This window comes from Athalia rosae, chromosome 1 (assembly GCF_917208135.1).
Source record: "Athalia rosae chromosome 1, iyAthRosa1.1, whole genome shotgun sequence".
NCBI classification, from domain to species: Eukaryota; Metazoa; Arthropoda; class Insecta; order Hymenoptera; family Athaliidae; genus Athalia; species Athalia rosae.
In genome coordinates this window covers 23,027,360-23,051,026 of record NC_064026.1, presented here as the reverse complement: position 1 = coordinate 23,051,026, position 23,667 = coordinate 23,027,360, and the positions used below count along the sequence as shown (strand labels likewise).

At 40.0% G+C, this 23,667-nt stretch overlaps 1 protein-coding gene across 3 annotated transcripts in view; it reads left to right on the top strand.

Moving 5' to 3' along the window:
- The first annotated feature begins 16,253 nt into the window (after positions 1 to 16,253).
- The window catches only part of LOC105691368, a 31,377-nt gene continuing 23,963 nt past the window's right edge, over positions 16,254 to 23,667 (top strand). The window contains exons 1-2 of one of the 3 annotated variants that reach the window (XM_048660067.1): positions 16,254 to 16,599; positions 16,756 to 16,832. In XM_048660067.1, the coding sequence (XP_048516024.1) occupies positions 16,590 to 16,599; positions 16,756 to 16,832 (87 nt within the window). In that variant the 5' untranslated portion in view covers positions 16,254 to 16,589. Of the gene's footprint in view, positions 16,600 to 16,707; positions 16,833 to 23,667 lie in introns of all 3 variants that reach the window. The other 2 variants (XM_048660035.1, XM_048660093.1) reach the window with 2 other exon arrangements.

Here is a 23,667-nt window from a genome sequence, read left to right as displayed (position 1 = left end):
GTATCGATACTCCCACCGCTGGTGCTGCACGAGCGACTCAAGACTTAATTGATAACAGATAGCTCGTGGCTCCGATATCGCTGGAGGCCAGTTACAACTAAATCTAACGATAAATAAATTTTTCACCGCGCTATAGACATGAGACGATTAAAAACAATTTGCATACCGTATTTATAAAGCAAATGACGATCGATGTCAAACTGTAACTTACGCTTCCTGCGGCACGAAAATTATTTACAATTACGAAGCGATGCCTTCAAGCCCATATCATCGCGGTTAATCAGATTCATGTATTCCCGCACCCTCGTAATATGTGCGTAGAAATTTAATCCAAGCTCTTAGTTTAGTTGAGAGAAATTTGACGGCCCTGCGACAATTACATACCTAAAGTATATCCCTTAATTCATTAGATTTTGAATTCCCCTACAAATTACTAATCGTTATTAAAACAACCGAGTTATAGTACACGCGTACATACGAATATGTGATCCATAATTCACCGTGTCGGTATCCTATGTATTTTGTCCGTGTACGTTGTACTTACGTTACATCTATGACAATATCATACCTACGTCAGAGCGATCTCTTTCTAAATTATTACACGTATATGGAACGTGTACCTATTTATACCTTTACGCGTACGTACACGGAATCAGAGATGGTTGTAATGTGACGTAATGTTCGCAATTCGGTGAATAGATCGTCAAGGAATAAGAACAAGTAGGTACACAGGGTGTCCCATTTGAGGTGACCACCCGAAATGTCTCGGTAGCTTGCGAGGTTTCGAGAAAAAACCGTGAGGGATGACTCGCTCGATTGCGAGGGGATGGTACCGTGGCGCGAGAATTTTGTTGTGCGAGAAGGTCGAGATGAAACAAAACTGGTGTTTACCTTGACAAGGTGAGAACCGTGCCTCTCGGATCAGAATTTTTCCGACCACAGTGTGTTACCCCCTCAAAATCAAGCAGATCGTCCCACGCGATTTTCATTGTAACTCGTTACCGGCTATCGAAATATTTTCGGTGGTCACGTTAAATGGGACACTCAGCACACAGGTACGCGTATCCGTACACGTCTAACGATGAAATTCAAACACTGTAGAATGGGGGAATGGCTCGGAAACGTTAAATTTCCTACGTTTATCAGCCGCGAAACGTACGGTTACAGCGCGACGCGAATAAATATGAGTGAAATAAAACGGATATTGTTTCCACTTCGCACAGGTTGACAAAAAGTGAAGAAAAAGGTCGAAGAGATTCTCTTCGTTTAGCACTCTCAATTTTTTTTTCTTTGTCCGTACACATCACACACTTCACATTCGCGTACGTCTTCCCGTAGGTACAAAGTAGGTACGTGTGTATTCTGCTTCTGGTGCTTAACGAACGAGAGGGTTCTTCGTGGCTTTTCCTACCTCGTCGGTCGCCCCGTGGTCCTACGTGGTTTTCAAGAGATTCAAATAGGAAAAAAAAAATAAAATATACATATATTTTTTACTAAATAGACAAGGTGCAGGCACTTCTTCGGCTAGTCTCTTTCCACCGCACTAATGACGCTGTGCGTATAAGCGTAGGGTTCGTAGTTTTTCTACAAAATAAAATATAATTTTATACCGGGTAATGTAATTACGAAAATTTTTACTTTAAAAATTAGCGAGGCAAAGAAAGAATTACATTTAGTTTTTATAATTAATTCGGACTAACAGACCTTCTTGTGCATATTTATCACGAAATCTGGTCTCGTTTAGGAAAACTTGAGAACCCTTTAATTATTTCGAATCGGAAAAGCGACTTTTTCTTTTCAGCACCTGCCGGAATTGACTCATCGTTTTTACAATCCGAGTTATGATAAGTCGTTGTAAAAAGCGAAATTTTTTTTTCTCATCTCATTTTCTTTTATTTTTTATCTTTAAGCTCGTCAAAAGTAAAGTGCGCATTGTGAAAAGTTGAGTATTCAAATATATCCGCCATTTTCCAACCCTCTCAGGGTGACACTGAGAATTCCACTTTTCACCGCGAGCGATTCCGCGAGGATGACGAGCTTCAAATAATTCGATCTAAGTTTCCGATCAGGGACGACGTATAGCAAAAAACTGATAAACCGTATAGTTAAATAATTTAGCTGGCGAAACTTTTCATATTACCACGGTCTCGCATAACTTTATGACCGATCAAATCACGCGTATAATACTCGCGCCTCGTACCAGTACCCCGGGATTTCATTCGCCACGACCTCTTCGCGAGAACTTTTAGCGAGTTACCGATAATAAGGGTAGAAATTTTATTCGTCGACGATACCTCGTTGTACTTTTTCTTTCAATTTTTGTCCCATTGTTAGATTTTTGTTTGACGCGTTCATTTTTCAACGGTAAAAAAAAAAAAAAAAAATGAAACGTATGAAGCTGCATCGACCGCGTGCGAGTGAAAAGAAAAAAAAATGAAAAAATCACATCTTTCGTCATCCGTATTTTAATTTTCAACCCCTTCTCTTTACCGTACGTCTCCCTTCAACCGGAACTTCGATTACTGTTGTATTTTTTCTTTATTTTTTCTTCCCCAGCAAGAATATATCACAACCCTCCGTGAGTTCCAACTTTCATTATATAGATATATGTACACACAGGTACGCACGTCACACCCAATTGACGTTGATAATCCATAGCGAGCTTGCGATTCTCAACATTCGTGTCAATCGCATAAATAACTTAGCTGAGATGTACATAATATACATATGTTTAAACAAGATATAAATCTAAGGCATGCCAAAACAAGTTATCATTATTCCACGGGGTGCGTTAATCTTAAAACTAGTTGATATCATGTATGAAAGTTAGGAAAATCTGGTTTCGAAACACCGTGAGACCGTGAGAAGAATATATCTAATGAGATTACCAATTGTATTATAAAACTTTGTTTATGAACACACGTCAGTTATAGTTTTGAACTTTGTTCCAAACTCACTTACGCACCCGGAATAAGCAGAAAAGTGAGAATGGTCTCACGAGTTTTCTTATTACGAAACATGTGATACGAAATTTTTTTGATAAGCCTTCAGAGCTATTCACATTCGTTTTACTTTATTTTTTTTTCTCGCAATTCGAAATACACTGACAATGAGCCAAACGGTGACCGAGCAATTAGATGGGAAACTCTCCAAATGGAATGGAAAAATCGTGACTACTTTTTGCACGTGACAAAAAAGTCCCGAAAAATAAAGATTGAAATTGAATTCAAATGATTAAAGACGGTCGTGGGGAATATAAATCTATATTTTTCATTCAATTTCAGTAACCAAAGCAGAGGAAGAATCGCGTAAAAGTTTAGAGAAGAAAGAATGGGGAGAAAGATTTTCATCAAAACCACAGCCGGCGAAGGAACCGCGATTTAATATTCTAAGAACCTAGTAACCCATTTGCTGAATTTTCAACGATTTCAAAATTTTCAGTAAATTATTATTCAATAAATGAAAAAGGCTACAACGATCTTGACGCTGAAAATCCTTGAACTCGTGCACACCGGGGTGAATATTTCGGCCACACCGAACCGGAAAACAACTAGACGTTTTTACTGCGGAACATTGAAAGACTGAAATACTCCACTTGATGTATAAAATTCACTACTAATATTCCGATTCGACAATACTCAGTGACAACGTTACGGAATAGAAGGTGTACGCGGAATCGCAGTCGGGTTTTTCGGTTCATTCAATACGAGAATCGGCCATTTCTTATGGAGGGTGGTGTAACGAAACTCGAGCCTCGTATCATTCGGTCACTGTACACTACTTTTCGGGTTCACTTTCTCCCAGAAATGGTCCCACTTTAACACGTTTCTACTTACGTATACGACGGTGCACATTACTTGATCTCGGGGTGCAATTTTAATTGTTTAATCGTCGAATATTCGAGGGTAGATCGAAGAAAAGACGGCGTCGGCCAAGGGTAGTAAGATCACGTGAATTCGTGCGGGCAGCATGCTACGTCTGCGTAGTGTGGCGGCGGTGGCCTGCGCACTCGATATCCGTTGTAGCCATCGCCGCCACCGTACAGCGGAATAAGGCGGAAGAAACGGCGGGACCGATGAAAAAAATATTTTTATCCTTGCGAAATGATTCGTTCCTTTTTGAGAATAATTTTTTTCAATAAATCCTTCCCTCATTGGTTTCATCTATTTTGGCTAATTTGAAAAGTGAAACGATATACCGCGGTTCTCGGCTCGATATTTCATTTGAAAATGTGAATAGCTCCCAGGTTTAAACCAGAAGGTCCTGGATATGGAGAGATGCTTTCGCTTCGACTTACCTATGTCGTGTGTGTGTACTACCCACTAGTCGCACGATGAAGCAGTGAGCTACGGCCAAGAACCGCGAGGGAGTCGCCCCGGGCCCCAGGTCGATACCCCCGCGCCTGCGCCCCCCCTCCCTCCCTCCCCCCGGAACATCCCCGTCGACCCTCCCTCGTCGTTCTCCGAACCGAACCTGGAGGTGGAGGTGGTTGCGGATACGGAGGTTGAGATAGAAGCGGAGGTGGAAGACCGGAGTACCGTTTTTCATCTGAAAAAAGTAATGCGAAAATTCTGGAATTTGTGTATTTTGGATTCGCTGCCCCGACGAAGCGCGTCACTCTCTACCCTTTAACCCCGTATCAGGTTTAACGTATACAAGATTTGCGAAACGCAAGAATTCAGTCGGTTCGTACCAAGCTCTTCGAGCATGCTAACTTATTCTCTCATATTTCCGTTCCAATTAAGTTTTTCTTCACAATTTTTTGCTCCCTCATTCTCCCACCGCTTCTGCGAAACGTATACATCATTGGATGGAATAAAATTGCATATTTCCCTCAAACGGACATATTCTTTTTTTTCGCTCTTTTGTTCGGACCAATCGAGGGCTTATTTGAAATCTGTACCGATAATACTTGACGGTGTAAAAAGCTTCGGAAATGGAAGAAGAAAGTAAAAAAAGGTTTGTTAACAATGCAGTACCCATATAACAATGAAAACAGGATTGGAAACTGTTAAATCGTTGAGTCTTCGATGAATAATAACGGGATTTGGTCGTGCAGCGTACGCATCGTGCTCTCGAAAAATTCGATCATTTCATAAACCCATATAGACGCATGTATAGAGACACGGGGATACGTGTTCCTGGAAAATTTTTACCTCTATAAATGTAACCATAGATTTATTGAGTGTAACGTAAACAACTTCGCGTTATACTTTTCGAGAATTTCCTTCTGGTGATAGAAGATAACGTCACTACATTCGTCGTTGATATCTTATTCCTTGAAAATGTCCAAAACGTCGCTTATTCTTATCAGTATGGAGTAAATTTTTCTTTCTCTTCCACCGATACATCTTACAAAGAAGGGAGTATACGAGAAGACCAGTAATTGCCTGTCACAAACATTTTTGGTTTTTATCAGGACACAATCAAGTGAAACGATCGAAAAGAGTTTTAATTGTTAGTCCCATGCAGGTGCTACAATTTCACCAACGTAATGTGTACGTGTATATGGAACTTCGCATTCGCATTGCATCTGGAATTTGATCGATCGCGTTATTCCTGAGAACGTCCATTGCATCGATTAAATAAAGATTTACGATCAGCATAGCGATACTCTGCAAGATCATAGAATTGGAAATATTTGGGTCGTATACCTGATAAAAATTTTGAAACATTTGAAATAAGCGCCGCAAAACATAGGTACAATTACATGAACGATGTACGAGAGCATTTGTCTCAGATGTCGAGGCATGGCAGACGCAATGTTCTCCATAAATTACCTTCCTCTGAGAAAGAAGAAAGAGGAAAAAAAAAATATTTAAGTATGACGGACAAAGTATACAAGGATTTGCGGATTTGGAAAATTAGGAATACGACGGAAGAAGTAACAGCGAAAAGAACGTTCGAAAGATGAAAAATTAAATGCTTGTCGTCAAGCTTTCAAGAATCTTGTATTGAATAGCTTTCAGGTTATTCAGTTACATAAAGTCACTCACTTTTGATAAACCTGACCTGACCTTTTCAGACGAGGATGTATTTTCCTCTATTAAAGTGAAAATTCGTTCGAAAAATGAACGATTCGCGTCCGACGAACTAAAATGTGCGGAATAGATCAATGAGTTAGAAAAACGAATTTTTAACCAAGATTTTTCCTCGTACAAAAAAGTTATAGTTTGTTAGCGATCGGCTACAGTCACGAAATACCTACGTATATCTGTTTCAATAAGTTTTTCTTCTTCCTTCAATCTTTTGCCAAAAGTACATAAATATTGATATAGGTTGCGAGCAGCTGGTGCCCTTCTGCGTGAAACTTTTGATCGTCGGTTAGTTGGGCCTCGGAAAAGCTTGTTGGATTTTTGGGTGTTGCCGCAACATTCCCCCTCCGATATTTCGGTCACTATATCAAAACCCCTCAACGTTAGCAACGGATTCGCGACGGACGGGTTAGTCCCTACGTTCGCTCCAAGTATTTCTTGAAATTCCGCACACCGTAAAAACACCGGGTCCTCGTACACAACGTACACACGTACATGACGTACGGTGATCTCACAGCTACGGTGCAATTTGAATAAATTTGCATTAGCAACGTGAGCATAAAACGGCCAAAATCTTTCCACCCCGAATTTCGTTTCCGCAAATGGTTATACGCGGTATGTGGCAGACGTACAGATATATACGTGTTGAGATTCCGACCATTTTCGTACGTCGTATCTACTCGGAATAGCCAGCTGCTGCGATAAACAGCTTACAGAAATGCAAAGCTACGTGGGAATAAAAAAATAAGTAAAAAAAAAAATAAAAATAAATAAAAAATCAGAGTCGGCGAACCAATAAACAGTGATCTCCTCGGCGATTTCCCTACGCACACGTTACACCTAAATTTTCACGCATGCATAGGCCATTGACCGCAGATATCTGAAAAACAATAGCCTCGAAGTACCGTAGACGGGGTAGAAATAGCCATGAACGGCACCCCTCAGAGGTAGTTTATTTTATAGAACTAGAGGAGTCTTGCGTATATCTTGGAATGAGTTATTTCCGAGGAGAAGGATAGAGAGGGGGAGGTACTCGGGTGAAAAAGTGGACCGTTCATTTGTATCGTCCTTCTACACGGAGTTCAGGAGTATACTTCTAACAAGTTCGGTATACGTTCCCGCGTTGGCTGTATGGGTCAGGGTGGATTTAGGAGGAACGCACGAACGATTCTCAACGTCATTCACCCAAGAGATATCGAAAACCCTCGGGACTTACTCACTCGTCCCTCTATACACCGTCCGTCTACAGGACATCCATCCAATTATTCGTTAAGGAACAAACGACAGGGTTCTGTGTCCTGTTAGCTGTCCGGTGCAAGCTTTCTCTGCGCAAGCACGCGGTGATACATCGCATAGAAACGGTACACGTCTCCATCTCTCTCTCTCTCTCTCTCTCTCTCTCCGTCTCTCTCCTAGTCACGGACACACGAGGGGAGGATTCTGGGCGCAGCCTTTCGTGCGTAGGTGGGAACCATTGTCCGAAAGATCGTTTCTCTATGGGGCGGTAGATACCACGGAGAATATCCGTGTACGGAAAACTCTGCGAGAATTCGCTTTTACAATTCGCTTTTACAATCCTCGCAAGGACGTCTTCGGTATGACGAATCGATCGGGGGTCCGCAACGTCATCCCCTGTTTCCTAGCGATCGAGATTATTTTGAATTCCGAAAACAAAAACGAGATTACCATCCTGCTGGTTTTTGAGAAAGAAATCCAATTAAATTCGTTTTGTTAACATCACAGATACATTTGAAATTTGGCTTTTTATTTTCGGGACACATTTCACGTCGTATCATGTTTTTTTTTTTTTTTTTTCCCGAGCATCGGTGGTGAGGTGAACGAATTACCTGCTCGCGTGAAATATTTAGAATTATTTATCCCGCTCTCTCAGGCGATATATATGTTACGCCGTGTGTCAAATACAATTACACACACGTCCGATGAATTGTTCTACATATTACTATTCTAATTGGTGAGGTACAAAAGAAGGTTCGTAGCTCCCGAGGATAACTAAGAGACAATTTCTCGCGAGCGTTTCAGAGCTGAAATAGCAAACAGAGTGGTACGTATCACGTATAGGTGTACAGCATATACTTGTCCGCCAAGTATCGAATTAACCGAGTATAAGACAAAGGAGAATCTTGTTACCGAGCAAAGCTTACGAATTGTTGAAAATTAAATCGTAAAAGAGAACCCGAAATGCAAATGCCCCGAGCAAGTGAATAAACAAAAGTCCTTTCTGTACCGCAAACCCTACCCCTCCCTTTCCTTCGTCGTGGAATTTGCATTTATGATTCGCTACGACGAATATCTTTATCACCGTCGACGTCGTTCAGAAACAAGAAAATACGATTCACACAATGCAATATTTTACAAAATAATTTACGATCGAAAAGATATGATTATGATTGTAGATTTTTTAACATCGTGTCGAGCGAATTCATCATATTCCTCGCAGATGTACACGTGTGTGTGCTCAAGTGAAATGAGCAACGCGTATGAGATGAATACACCGTGAAATTAATTAGAGAGATTAATTTGATTCGGAAGTAATAGAGAAAGTTTTCCACGGGTGCGTAATAATATATTTAGCTTTTCTTCGCGCGACCCTGTGTCACCGGGCGTTATCCCGATCTGCGGTGAAAATTATCTGACGAAACTGGATGCCCATCACACCCAACGGACTGATCGTAGACTGGCTCTCAAAAGAATCCTTCGCTTGTCCCCGCTGGTAATACGAATCGCGAAAAGTTACATTTTGATTTCCTGTCGGGGTGAGATGTGTATCGCCACCTTTAATGAGATGAGTAAAATTTCGGTAACCGACGCGCGATGATTATAACGTAGATCCCGGAAAATTTTCGGATCTTCTAAAAGATGAAGTTTCCTCTGATGGTGAATTTTCACCCATGCCTGAGTTGACTCTCCAGTTCTCAAGTGTACCTCGAAGTAGCTCGGAAATTCAAAAGAGCGATCGGTATGAAAAAGATGTCATAACGTTTGCGAGCTTCTCTTGAAATCTCGCAAACTCTAACTGTCCTCGTTCTTCACCTTCCGGTTGACTGTCGGCCTTGTCGGATATTTCAAGGTAAACGGGAGGGTCGAAATACGAAAACCTGGACCAATTTTAAATCCGAAAGACGACCAATCACGCTTTTTTTCTCGAACAGGATCGAAAATCTGATGATTTTATCTTTAGAAGTTTTCTTTCATATCAGGACAATCCCACGCAGTTAACCGCGATTTTCTTAGACCCTGTAATATAAGAAAAAAATCGATCAAGCCACATTTACACGACGCGGTGCTACGATGTACCAAACAGAAATCAACAGGTATTGAGAACGGTATGAATAACTAGAAGTCAGCAAAAATGAAAATAGAAAAAGCAGAAAAAAGAAACTTGCAATCTGCAACAGTGTGGAAAGTGGTCGCAAAGTAGCTAGCTTTTGAAAAGCGTGACCTACGATATTTTCCGTGAGAAGAAAAGGCCGCGAGCTTTTTTAGCCGAGCGACAAGAGGTGATCGATCATAACTTATGCACGTGACCGTGCATGAATTTTTTATTCCCTTATATTATGTGAAGTATAAAGTGTAAAACCTGTGGACCGACAGCCATTTTATGCAGGTAAATACGTAACATCGTGTACAATTTACTCACGCGCGCATACATACATATATGACTCGCAAAGGAATAGAAAACGTGTATTCAAAATGTTGTTTCAAAGTTAAAAATGTAGACTATAATTATACATCCGGTGTATGGTACGTCTTCGTTACTTCATCGATCACCGTGATAAATTTTGCGACCACATGAAATTTACTGCTATTGCATATGAATTTTCTCGCGGTGCGAGACTCCGCGCGAAAGCTCTGGTATATCCGTTTCATCTCGCGTCTCGCGATGAAACAATATTCGTGTAAAAGCTCATGAATTTGAACTCAACCATGAGATAAAGTTCATAATTGTGAATCTACGTATAGTACAAACGAACGAGTTGTGGGGCATGACTATTATATTCCAACGAGCATGAAAACTGTGAGTTAGTTTTGTGGAGTAAGAGTGACAGAGTTTACTTTCGAGTAGTTGCTGTACACGTTATATGATCTACGCATATCAATCAATTATCCTCTATAAGCATAAAAGATCCCTTTCGAATGCTGTGGCTGTTTTTCACTTTCGTGACGAATGATGTCATAGTCAGCTCCGCAAGAGCACCTCTGTTAAAAAGAAAGGTTCGCTGCACGGAACGTCCATCCATTACGCATAAATACAACGCTTTTCTGCCCGTTGACATCGCAGTGTACCGAAATCCTAATTTTCGCCCGTGTTTAAGATGATGTTCCTTTTTCTCATTCGCCTTTCTTCGGGATTCCAACAAACTTCAGTTTCGAAGGGTTCGCGGTATCCGCACAGCGTTGGAATCGAAGAATATGAAACTGTCATGGAGACGTGATATCTATAAAAACAGAAAACAGAGATCTAAAGGAGAAATAGAAGAAAAAAAAACAGGTTCATGAATCAACGGAATGAATGTCGTTGAAAAGTTTTCACGTTTTATCCGAGTGCTGAACTAGGCGTGGTCCATCGAACTCGAAGTACGTAGTTACATAATTTCGCGAACTCCGCATTATAACAGAAGCCCAGGGGCGGTTTTGCATATTCATTGTTTATCTATGAATTATTGTGACACGTCGCAACGCTTACCCGCGAGTTTGTAATATAGATTTTGGGTAATCAATAGCTAACTTCCGCTAGCAACTGGAAAAATATTAATCAAACAACTGTTTCGTTTCGAGCCGGTACTTACGGATTAACCATTATCCGTAATTATTAGGTACATTCAATCTACACGGGGTAAAACTGATCCTCGCTATTGAGAGAGGGAATCTCATCTATTGAACCAAAATTCAAATAATCGCGATGGCGGAGAACACTGAACATTTACTCGATTGGCTCATGTACAGACTTGTCGATCCAATTAATAATAACGAAACTGCGTGCACATGCAACATTTATAATGCAACTAGCGTTGCACGAGCGCACCGCATTTGGTCGGTCATCAACTTTTCATGATAGGAAATATAATACAATATATATATATATATATATACGATGTATGTATGTACGGATAGTAATACTTGCTTCGTTTTTGAAATATCCATTAAAATCTTGTTTTCTAGATAGGAAGATTCGCAAACTTGTATTCCATTCTATATTTGTTTCCCCTTTTTATCCATAATCCGATCCATCTTAGCTCAGCCTAATTGAATTCTAAGCGGCAGGCGCTCCACGCGAAGGATTTACCAGTTTCCGCAACTTTGTATTTTACAAGCTTGGCAAGGCTCTGTGTATATATCTCCAAACTTACTGGAGCTCTGCCGTTGAGTGGTTACGCTGAAAATGTACTTTCAATCGCCAAGATCGCATTCTGGATCTCGTTTACAAGTCTCGTAACGTGGTAAAAACAAAAAGAAAATTTATTTCCCCATCTCTTACATACCTACTCCGAAACAGAGAATCTCTCCGTCGGGCGACGACGCGCGACTAACCCTCATTTCCCCTGGTATAAAAATAAGAAGAAATCTTCTCTGAAATTCATATCACGTCGCGGGTATATGTTTTTTTTTTAAATCATGGAGGATGATTAACGCCACGTCGCGGTTGACGGATTACGGACAAAATTGCAATAAGAGTTTGCAACGTTAGCAAACTGAGAAACAGACGACGAACGAGATGAGGTACTCGTCGATCTGAGTACGAGGTACAGAATGAAAAAGTGCAAGTATTGCGGAGGAACGATTTTCAAATGGAGAAAAAAAAAACTGTTTTTTTTCCACAGTAGCACTCGAGCTGCTGAATAAAATAGAGCCTATGTATGTATATAGTAAACGAGATCTACGAAACTTGAGAAATAAGGTTTTTTATACTGCCGAAATAGGATAACAAACCGGTGTAAGGGTGCAGCGAGAATCAATTTCGGGCATATTGTCGCGCGTAACTTCCTTCTCAGTGTGTTTCTCTTTCGACGAATCCCATATCTCCATCTCCAACCCCATCCTCAGACACCCCGTGCGACTGTAGGTATATAATAACGTCGAACCGACTCGATCTGCTTGACACAGGCACACCCGAAACACCCGAAACAACCGGGTGGAAAAGTTCATCCGCGGGGCGGGTGTCCCTACGCATCTATGTGTGTCTACAGAAATGGGACTAACGTTATGTAATATGCGATAGATATATCCTATAAGCTAACTTTGGACATATGATGCCACGTATTCCCCGAAATGGTAGAAGGCAATATCAGTTGTAAAGCTTAGAACAAATGTTCAAATTTGTAACAAAATTTTATCGCTCATTTGACAGATGTTTTGCATCTATTTTTATTTGTAACTGTTATTTTTCTACCTTTCTTCATCACACAAAAATATTTCATTGTGAGAAACAAAATGTAACCACCTGCGATTCCTTCGTCTTTGGCAGAGGTGAATTCTTTATTTTTCCTTCCCAGAAAAATCACAATTATCCCAAGGTCACGAGTAACGATGAAAGTCGCAATCTTTGCTCACCGTTTTTTATGTTCAAACCTACAATTAGATCTTTCTGACAGAAATCCATATACGAGTTTATGGGTATAATTGACTCTGCAGGTTCATCCGTCGGGGGAGCATTCGAGCAAGTAAATTTAAATGGGACACCCTCGACCCATTTTCGTACAATACGTATTGAAAGTTATTATACGTTATACGCACTCTGATAGATACGGGTATACGTATGTGAGTTATACATACATATAATACCTATATACGCAGGAAGATAGATATGTTTTTATCGAAGCCTCGGGGTAGAACGAATTTCATACTTCGTAACCTTTCCAAATGAATGAACTGGCTGTTATTTCGTTTCGAGTAGAATTGTTTTTTTACAAATCACAGATATATATGCACAGTGATCAGGTCACGTCTTTTTGATGCCCCGATAAGAATACCGAAAATTTATCGACGTCTCTTTACTCCGAAACAACATTCGATTGGAAATAATCACGCTTATTTTTTTAACGCACGAGGCCATAGGTGTACGCGTCCACCAATCGTTGAACTAGATGAGCTGCAGGTAACATCTACGAAACCGTTCAACGCTCATCAGCCAGGGGCTGTAGACGCGACGCTGATATCTGCGAAGATATCGGTAATTATAAATGACCATGAATTATGAAAGCGCACCTTTTGTACACTGTACAGGTATGGCCCTAATTTCGTGGCATAATATACCCCGTGTAACTTGCAAGCTTTTGAACCGTAGGGCGAAATGAATACGTACAGCCTTCTCAGCATTCTATTATATACCTAATTTAAGCATACGCAAGCGCAATCCATCGGTTATTAGTTACCGTGTCGCGAAAAAAAAATAACATTACTGTTGATAAAAAATTCTGGCGGTCGAAAGCTCCAGGTAATTTAAGTATTATGGCTAACGACTAAAAAACGTATGTGTATGGAGATGCGAAAATTCATCTTAGAAAAAACAATGTACATCCTAAGCTACGGTAACGTGTAATATGAGATAACCTTCGACACTCTACGGATGATATGATCGAACGATTCGCAAAAACACGTTGTCTCGTTCGCGTATCGCTGAGCAGTTATGTACGCCTATAGTGGCTATATACCTAGGGATATCATTTTATGAGAAATACTCGGAGAAGAAAATGTATGAAATGCGGCCCGGTGTTTCGTTTCCATGGTAACGTTTCGGAACAGCCCGCGTCATCTCCAAGGTGTCTCAAACCCGTTGAAAATAAGCTGTGTGAAGTGATGAAAATGGAAAATGAAAACAAAGAACGCAAAGAATGAAGGAAGAGTTATGAAACATCAGAGAATAAGTTTGCATCTTTGTACATTACAGATGGACAGGTAGATGTTACATATGTACATGTACAAAGATGCATGTATACACGGTCAATATAAGGGCACGTCATAATATCTCCGTCTATATAATATCTTCACCGATATTTTTCCACAACTTTCGATCCTCCGGATGAAAAATGATGGAGAGAAATGATAATTATTCGGTCATATTGAATGATGATCTATTGTGCAAACAACGAATAAAAACGCGTGGACAGTGACGCGAAGACCGACGCCCGAAAATCTCTTGAAACGGCTAGTGATTTGCTCGTTTTTTTTCTCTCTCTCTCTCTCTGAATCGCTGACAAAACAGTCGCGGCTGTACTTTGTTTCTTTCGCAAGGGACGTGACACCCTTTAACGTTATTTTGCAGCCCCCTGCCACGTTTAACCCCGGCCCTGCATAGCGGACACGGAAACTCATATTACTTCGTCGACTCGTACCGACGACGCGAAGATCGAGTTTTCCCGCTCCCCTTGTTGATGATCATCCCCGCGCGAGCTTCCTTCGCGGATGGGTTTCTCCAACGATACTTGCCGGTATTATACTTGCGAGACGTTACGCATAGTTTTGGAGTTTTGACAAACAACCGAGGACCTGCAAGGATACAATACACAAACCGCAAACTTTCCAGCGAAGCTATTATCTCCTATTACCTAATAGGTATATTCTATGTACGCCCGGTTGAGTTGATTGTGAAGCTAACTAACAATTCGCGTGCCTACTCATATGTTGTATTTCTCGTTGTCAGTTATTCCGCACAAACCAGTCTCCGTGTAGTTCATAAAATTACGAGCATTTACGAGAAAAGTAAGTAAGTAAAGTAGGTAAAAAATAAAAAAAAATAAAAAAATGGAATGAAAAGGTGCCTGAGGCTGTTGATACATACATTCGGCCCATTGTGTACCTTTACGATTCAAACAAAACATAGTTCGAGTTTCTTCCTGCAGAAATTCGATCAGCGGAAAAGAAAGATGAAATTTTCATCCATACGTCATAAGTAAACAGAGCACTCACCTGTAATATCCAAGTATTTTAAAACTCAGATGTTAGTGTGTACAAACCAACTCCAACTCCATGTAACCGACGTTGTATACACTCGAATATTCTTATTGTTAGATACTTTTGCAGTTTCATGCACTCTCGTTAAGAGTATTCAAATTTTTTGTCGGTATGGAAATATGAAGACAAAAACGTGGTCCGCCGTCACCAACTCCCAAGTTCATTCTGTAATGAGACGTCTCCCAATAGTCGATATATTGGACACATGCCTGAAGAAACTATGCAAGAAACGTAAAAATTTTCAAATAAAAAAGCTCCACATTCATGCAGTTATAATCTCGGATAATAAGATTAGTTATTTCTATTGTATGTAAAAAATTCTGAATAATATGCTGAAGGCATTTAATTCGAGTGAAGAAAAGGTTCCGGATGAAACGGGTCAGTGAATTAATTAGTCGGTATAAAGAGAATGGATGAGATCTCATTGTCAGCCATTGATACGAGCTCTGCATTCTTTGACATGAAAATAGTAAATCCTGACGAGTTTCAAAGTATGCGAAGTCCGCGTAGAAGTAACATCGTATGCCTAGGCGATGCCACTGTTTCTGTGCGCGGACGATACGCCATAAAATGATAAAAAAGTATTCGACCGATTGATAATTAAAACATATATCTCGCATCCAATATAAATTCGGGCTTTCAATAAAATCGTATCCATACGCACTATAGTATAGGTGTAGCGAAACAAAACCAGTCGGCAATATGGAAAATAATTTAATCAAATTTCTGCAGCAGACGGATATGACCAATGGTATAAATGAAAATCAAAATATCTCATACTATATGGAATTGACGTACGGGCACGTATGATTCGTATATCCGACCAACATCCATTTCTATCTACAATCACCGCACCTATAACAACGTTATTCGGCTACAGTAAAATATTGAGGAAATTACAATTAGGCCAGAAAAAGACCAGAAATCTACCCAAATTTTGAGAAGAAATTCCGACTCATATTCATTCCGGGACGTGCATATTATTCAGCAACGAGGTATAGATTTGTATAAGATGAAAGTCACGCACCCCCGGAACATTTAATTTGTTATTCCAACGCTACCCCAAGAGGGTGGTGAATTTCATGTTTTATTTTTTTTTTTTTGTTAAGTAGTACGTTTAATCGACAAAAGGTCCCGACCGTACCGGCAACGAAGCTTCGCCAGCTGCTACCACCTATCGACAGAGGAGGGAAAAGTTGCATCGGGGGACCTCGGATGCCCTGGAGACTTCAACGCGTGGGGCAAGCCAAGCATAGATGAAAAAGAAATGGCGGCTATATTCCCCACCAAAACTTGAGCGTACCATACCACCGCCGAAGGTGGCGAAAGAACAGTCATCTCGGTACCAGCCAGTTTGTCGCTGTTTAGATGAGCTCCGCCCGGGCTCACGTCGTTTGAAGTCACCTGTCAAAAAATCGATAATATAATCCGATCTTCGCGTCGAACCCGGCGACACGAACGGAGACTTCAACGCCGAGATATTCTGCGGTATTTTAATAAAATGAGGCGAAACAACTCGAAAACTGTAAAGAAAATGTGACGTGAGCCGTCAGTCAGCTGTTAATAATTTCAGAAAAACACTACATGATTGTATGTATGTATGTCTTGATCGTACATGGGAGTGCGCATATATAGTGCAAACGTAACAAAAGTTCTTCTTTTTATTTTTTTCGTTCTTCAAAGTTTCGAAATTATTCCGTAGAATAGACCATAAAAAAAAATAAAGTTGAGACGTTCTCCAAAATGTCAGTGCAGAAAAGGACAGAGTTTCGTGATGCCAGAATGACAACAATGTGGTGGCTTTTAGCGATACTGGCTGTCAGTGAGGTAAGAAATGTATTGTATTGTTTTCTTGTAAATTTGTAAATAAAAAATTGTGAATGAATTTTGAAAGCCAGAAGACACACTAATCGAGATAAAATATAAGAACGTCGTGACGCAGCAAGGTGAGGCCGCAACCACCTCACCTTCGGACCTGAATCCTCCGTCATTGAAAATTCTCGGAGGACTTGACGTGACTCAATTGTACGCGCATAAGTGTACGCGTCATTCTATAATAATAATTAGTTGTAACGTGGTTACAGTTGTTTATTTCCGTTGAAACGATCCTCGTGTATTTATAAGCGCGAGCGCTCAATGTCGCCAATTGACATTCAGTGCAGCATGCCCGCGCGGCTCGTTTCAACGGTCAAACTGTGAGATGGAACACATGGTGATTCTTTCATGAACATTTTCATTTAAATACAGAGGTGCGCAATGTCTCGTAATATATGCGGCGTATGAAACCCGTTTTACCGATATATCCTGCATTCTCAAACGTCTCCGATCGAGTCTCCGATGCCCATCGGTCAAAGCGTAATTATAACCGGATACCGGCGTGGCAAAAAAAAAAAAACATAGGAATATTATAATCGAAACGTAAAACGAAAAATGAAAAATACTCAGTTTTCGCGACCTGCCGTACGACCACAAGCTTATCCAAAAGATATTTTTCACTCACAATCAGGCTTACGTAACTATACATATGTATACTATAGGATTCATTTGAATCCTATGATCATTCGAACGGTATAACTTGGCGAATTAGCCACGTGCGCACCTTAACGATCTCATTGTTAGATAAGAATAAGACTTGTAAGTCGTTTTTATTCCGGTTTTTCTTCCTCTTAGTTTCGCTAGTTTTAGTGAAATCAGTAATTCTGTCTTTTTCGTTCGGGATAAACGACCCGACAATTCTATTACAGGATATTAGGATACTTCTCTACCGAAATTCCGGCGTCTCAATGATCGACCGATCAATGCCTTCGGGCAACTCGTCGCTACAGCAATATAGCGTATACATATTGTAGGATCAGATCAATTGATCCTGGATGACAAACAAGCCGATGTTGAACGAGTAACTATAATGTATAATTCGAAGGCTGAATATGAGGTATGGATCTACACATGCCCATTTAAAGCACCTGGGACACTATTATTAGATAAGAACCGGCCTACGAATGTCCAGCATTTCAACCTACGCAATATGACGTCGGTTTGACATTGCGAAAGTGGTATTATACATAGGTATATGACTGAAGTGTGCAACTACTGGAAGCGCGATGTGGTGTAATAATGTGGGAAGGCATACGTACATACGTATTAGTTTAGGAAATCGAGTTTATACTCCTGATCGGGTTTGTCCTGAACCGGCCACCGAATCCAGCTTTGACGATTGAATTCGTACCGGTAAAATGCATAAACGTATACAACCAAAGACACTCTATAGAAATGCTGATGCTAATGCGAGAAGAGAAATATGTATAAATGAACGATCTCCGGAGGCAGGACCCTCTGCATCGGCTTGTAATTCCTTACGAAATCCTGATCCGGTTTATATTTTCTCGAACAACGCGCGATGATATGGTGAGCGTGTAAATCATTAAGCCGGTATTTGTAGAGTAGTATACCACAGTTTATATACATACAACCCAACTAAAAACTAGTTATTTGTTGTTCTTTTTTTCACCCATGACTATACCACTTTCTATTATCGCCTTGTTGCATAACGTTCAATCAAGTCTTGATCGCTCGGGAAATGAAGAATCAAACTATTCGAAACGTCGCTCATTACGAATGATTTCTTCACCGCGGTATCAATGGATATAACAACGATCGTCTTCGCGACCGCTGAGTCATACGAGTTCGAAACTCGCGGTCTTAACGAAGAATAGAGAATAGGAAAATAAAAAAAGATTACAGGCACGTAATGTGTACGTGGTATATCGTCCGATAACTACGAAATTCCAAATTTCGCGGAAATTATCGTTATCAAGTACTTTGAAAATATGTAGAAGCATTCTGTACATAGCGCGACCACTCGAGGGAACTACTCCGTATATCATATCCATATACGAGTCGTGAAATATCACGGGTGTAATACTTTAGGCCCTGTCAAAATACGAGTAAGAAAATACGGGTAGATTTTATCCTATGCACGAAATATGTAGTATAGGTATACATCTCACTCTCGCATTGTACCGTACGTATAACTATATCACATAGACCCAGATTAATCTGTATAAAGCACTGTGCGGTCAGCGATTCCTAAGTCCCGCGTAATTTAATTATACCAAAGAATAATTCATGTCATGACATATGTGCGCAACATTTGTCAGCCGCATATCTCATCTCCGTTCCCCCGTACATAGGTGTATAGATACTTTAGCTTACCACATATACAACTCCTGCGTTAAGCATAGGTACGTACAGGTCATTGTGTGAATACTCGCGATGTATCGAAAAGCACGCAGGAAGTTCCTACGCGTGAAGATTTTAAACCGGGAATCACGCATCGGTGTTTTATTTTGTTTTTCTATTTTCTATTTTCTCTATACCTCTTTTTAAAAATAAAATAAAAATAAAATAAAAATGGTGCAAAAACATCGTTACTTAAACGAAAACGCATTAACTAGGTATACATACCTACACGAAATGAATATGTAACGCATGTATGCGTGTACACGATATCATCGGTGCCCGCGAACAGCTGTTACCCGACTGTACCTAATGCGCAACAGTTTTTCTAAATAGACTCATACGAAATCGCCCATTTTAGATTGTTCTAGGACAGTAGCATTTGTATAAATATTAGCGCAGGTTTTTCATCAATTCGTTACACTTACCTAATTCAAAAGCAAATATACGACCCACAAGTATCACGCATATTTTGCTCATTTTTTTTCACTCGGTCATAATTTATTTCCTATATCCTTCAATTTTCCAACGTATTAATACGCGTGTCGTGAACTTTGTTTTTCTCAATTCTTCGATACGATCATCGCATACCCATTAGGGCAAAAAGAATTTCTATGAAAATTATAGTTTTCAATTAACGCCTCGAGTGGAATACCGCTCCAAATTATTTGTAATGAGAGCTACGCGGCTACTTTTCAAACCTCTAGTGCCTCCGTTGAACTGAAATGTCGTATGTACGAAGTAAATGTTATCTACCAATCGCACGGCATACATGTAGATATGTATATAATGCACCGTTCATTGCGGTATAGCTACGAGCTATGGGGTAGACAGAACTCGGTGCAGAATACCGCGTTAGTAAAGATGATTTAAGTGCATCTTGAAGCCGCGAGTCCTACAGACCTCCTTTATCCCACTCGCTTCTTCCCTTATCCCATTTTCTTTTTCCTCTCTTTTCCTTCCATCCTTTCATCTCGAGTCGGTGACGTCGTAAAATGCAAAACCGAAGCCCTGCGCCATCCATTCAGTCCGCGCTGGATCAGAGATCGAGCTGCTGCTGCACTCAAGTAGCGAAAAAATTTTACGGCAAATCCCCAGCGAATAAATATTATCTCCGACTCTGATACGCGAGAGGGACATGATATATTATATAGTCGTTATTTTTATATTTACTTTTTAATATCTCGAGTACTTGCGATTACACCCATTAAAATTAATCCTTTCTATCGCTCGACGACGTTCGCGTCGTGTGTTTTATTCGGTGGACTTACGTTCGTTTTTCTTTTTCTTTGTTTTTTCTTTTTTTTTCTCTTCTTCTTTTCATCCCTTGAGAACTACGCACATCAATCGCTGTACCACTCATTCGTACATGCAATTATGACTGTTTGAATGTATTTTGATATCGCAAGTTCGCATTGTGTGTTTTATAGGGATAGTCGCGTATCCGCATAGTCAAATCTGTGCGAAAAATGTTTGTCATTAGCGTCGCAATCGTAGTTATGAGAATGATACGGTTTAGCAGTGTAGAATTACCGCAGTGTAAGAAAGTAGATATGGTACGCACGTATATATGTATTATATGGTATATACGAGGAACTATACCACCTCGCGAATTGCAGCACCACGTAAAACAGGTAACAACAACCATTCATGGTAAAGTCGCAACTCATTGAGAGCGCAGCTTTTTAACTACATTACAAATTCACTTTCTCGTTTATCAACGAGTTGTTAGGCTAGCTTTCGTGAATAATCGCACAACCTAAACAAGAGTTTAATCGTTAGTTTTTCACGCTGTGAAGATACAGTTTCGTAATAATTCTTGCCACTTAATTATATTTGATTTCTAATTGGCGGTGAACCACACCGAAGCCGATGTGCTATTTGAATACTGTAAACTATACACCCCTATATGTATACACCTGTAGATAAAAGTGGGGAAACAAGCAATTATACCACTCGATCGTTCAGAGCCCGGTATAAAATTAGGACCGCGCATCGCCGACATAAAATCCAGTATTAATTATACATCGTATACCTCGCATCGTATTAATCAATTCGACCAATTTAACACGTTTCGTTCTACCGCTCGTAGGAACCGAAAAAACTAAAAATAAAAATACCTAGCTCGCGCGAATGACTCGGAATAAAAGGAAATTTCTATTCTAAACAAAAAAAAAAAAAAAAAAAAAACGATTCGGCAGACGAGCTAGCAACGTCGTTAGTATTGAATAAATTACCATCTAGGAATATCACATGTAGGAATATCGTAAAGTTTCACGATGATCGTATATACATAATATACGTATAATGCATCTCAAAATAACGTGCTCAGGATCGTGCACATGAATATGCAGAAATATGCTCACCAGAAACAACGTACGTTAAATTTTGTACAACTCTACCGAGAAGGATGGATGGATATCCCACTCTGGACATTACCTATAGGTATGTGTACGTACACATACCTATACATACACATGCTCTCAGTTTCGCACCGACAGAGGCTGAGAAACAAAGTTTTTCGTAACACTGAAGAACCTATGTTAGAAGCAAATTAGTTAAAGAGTTAGTTTACACTCGTGTTCATACGTAAGTACCAAAGTCTGGTGGTTTTCGGGTTCTTTGGCTAGAGCGTGCCGAAGATTACACTCGAGGAAAGGTATTTTCTGTACATGATACGTACGTACGGAATAAACTGTCGTTCGACCATATGTACATACATACATACGTCCGCACTGCGAATACTTTTCATCGAAAAGTTAAAATGGATAGAGCATCGCCGTTATAGTACAACCCCGTTTATTGAAAAGTTTGTAAAAATGGAGACGTTAAAGTTATATAGATATGCGAGTATGTAAGTGAATATACATAGATACCAACGTACATGTTTATAGCGTGTAACTCTGGGACTCGTTATTCGTTAGTTATACGCACACATACATATGCATATATTTGGTTTTATATACTATACGCTATATAGCGGCATGCATCATCGGGCTTTTTCACGTGGCAATAAAGAGTTGAAAACTACTATACGTATAGACGGTACGGTGGTATAATTTTACTTCACGATTCAACCATTGAAGGCAGAATTTTATTTACTTTTTTTCACGCTCGTGTAATATCCCGTTTACTCTGGCGATCGATCATTACCGTATCTACGTGTATGCAATTAGCAGCAATAGAAAAAATAATTAATTATCATTAGGGCGTATTAATTACCTCTATATACAACGTCCCAGCGATATAAATACTTACGTATATATATGTATATGAATATAGTGAAAGCATACGGATGGATGAAAATAACGTACGGTTTATTTATTTTCAATGAAATCATACACATAAATCTCGACGGAGGCTTAATGAGATTCACTTTCATCATCTGTCAACTGCATCGTGCATACGACTACCCCTGAAACCGATTGGTAGCGAGTGAGAGCAAAGGAAACGAGAAGGAGACACGTTGCGATACTCTGTTTAGAAACACGAAGCCCTCGCCGAATGATTCCGCTCTACTTTTCGCTTCCTCTATTTCCATGATACAGAGTTCATGCACCTTTACGCTAGTTACACTTTGCACTAATAATATAACACTTTCGTAGCTTTATTAAAACCGTATGTATGTACATTCGTTCGTGATTCACACCGACATTTATCATTTATAATTATACCACTCATTACCGACTTATATATGCCAAAATTTTAATTCACACCTGCGAACCGCTTCTTTTTTTCCATTATTTCTTTTCAATCAGGTGCACGATAAATGTACAAAGTTACCAGAAAATAATCAGCGCTTTGGATCTTAATAGTCGTGTTATTCCATTTTTTTCGATTTTTTTTTTATTTTTTTTTTTTTTTCAACTATATCGTCAATCAATAAATATCGTCGATTAACAAAACGAAGTGTACGTTGGCATCGCCTTACCCTTTCGTTCTGAACTGACTCCTATATGTTCGAATGGAAAGTAAGATGAAATACTTTCGATGCGTCATCTCGAGTATCGCAGGAGAAAGTGAATTCGGACGATGAGCACGGAAATCCTAGGCGCGATAGACCTCGATGACCCTCGACTTTGTACATATACCTACTATTATAGGAATACGTTGCGTGAACGTAAAGAGCCACAACTATTACGTAGTGGCATACAACGCGCGCTGCGCATCTACCGGGTGAGCGAGTGTACGTACGTACGTAGTGTATGTCAGAAATCTATTTTACGCCGAAAGAAAAAAAAGGAAATAAAGAACGAAGTGATGGAAAATGCGAGGCATTCGCTTGCGTAACGTAACGTGCATGCGGGAGAAAGTTGAAGTTGCAATGACTCGACACTGACCGATCCGAGAACGGGGATGCTTGCTGTACGCGGGCGATCGGAGTGAATGAAAAAGCGAATGAAACGAACGTTGTTCGAATTTTTTA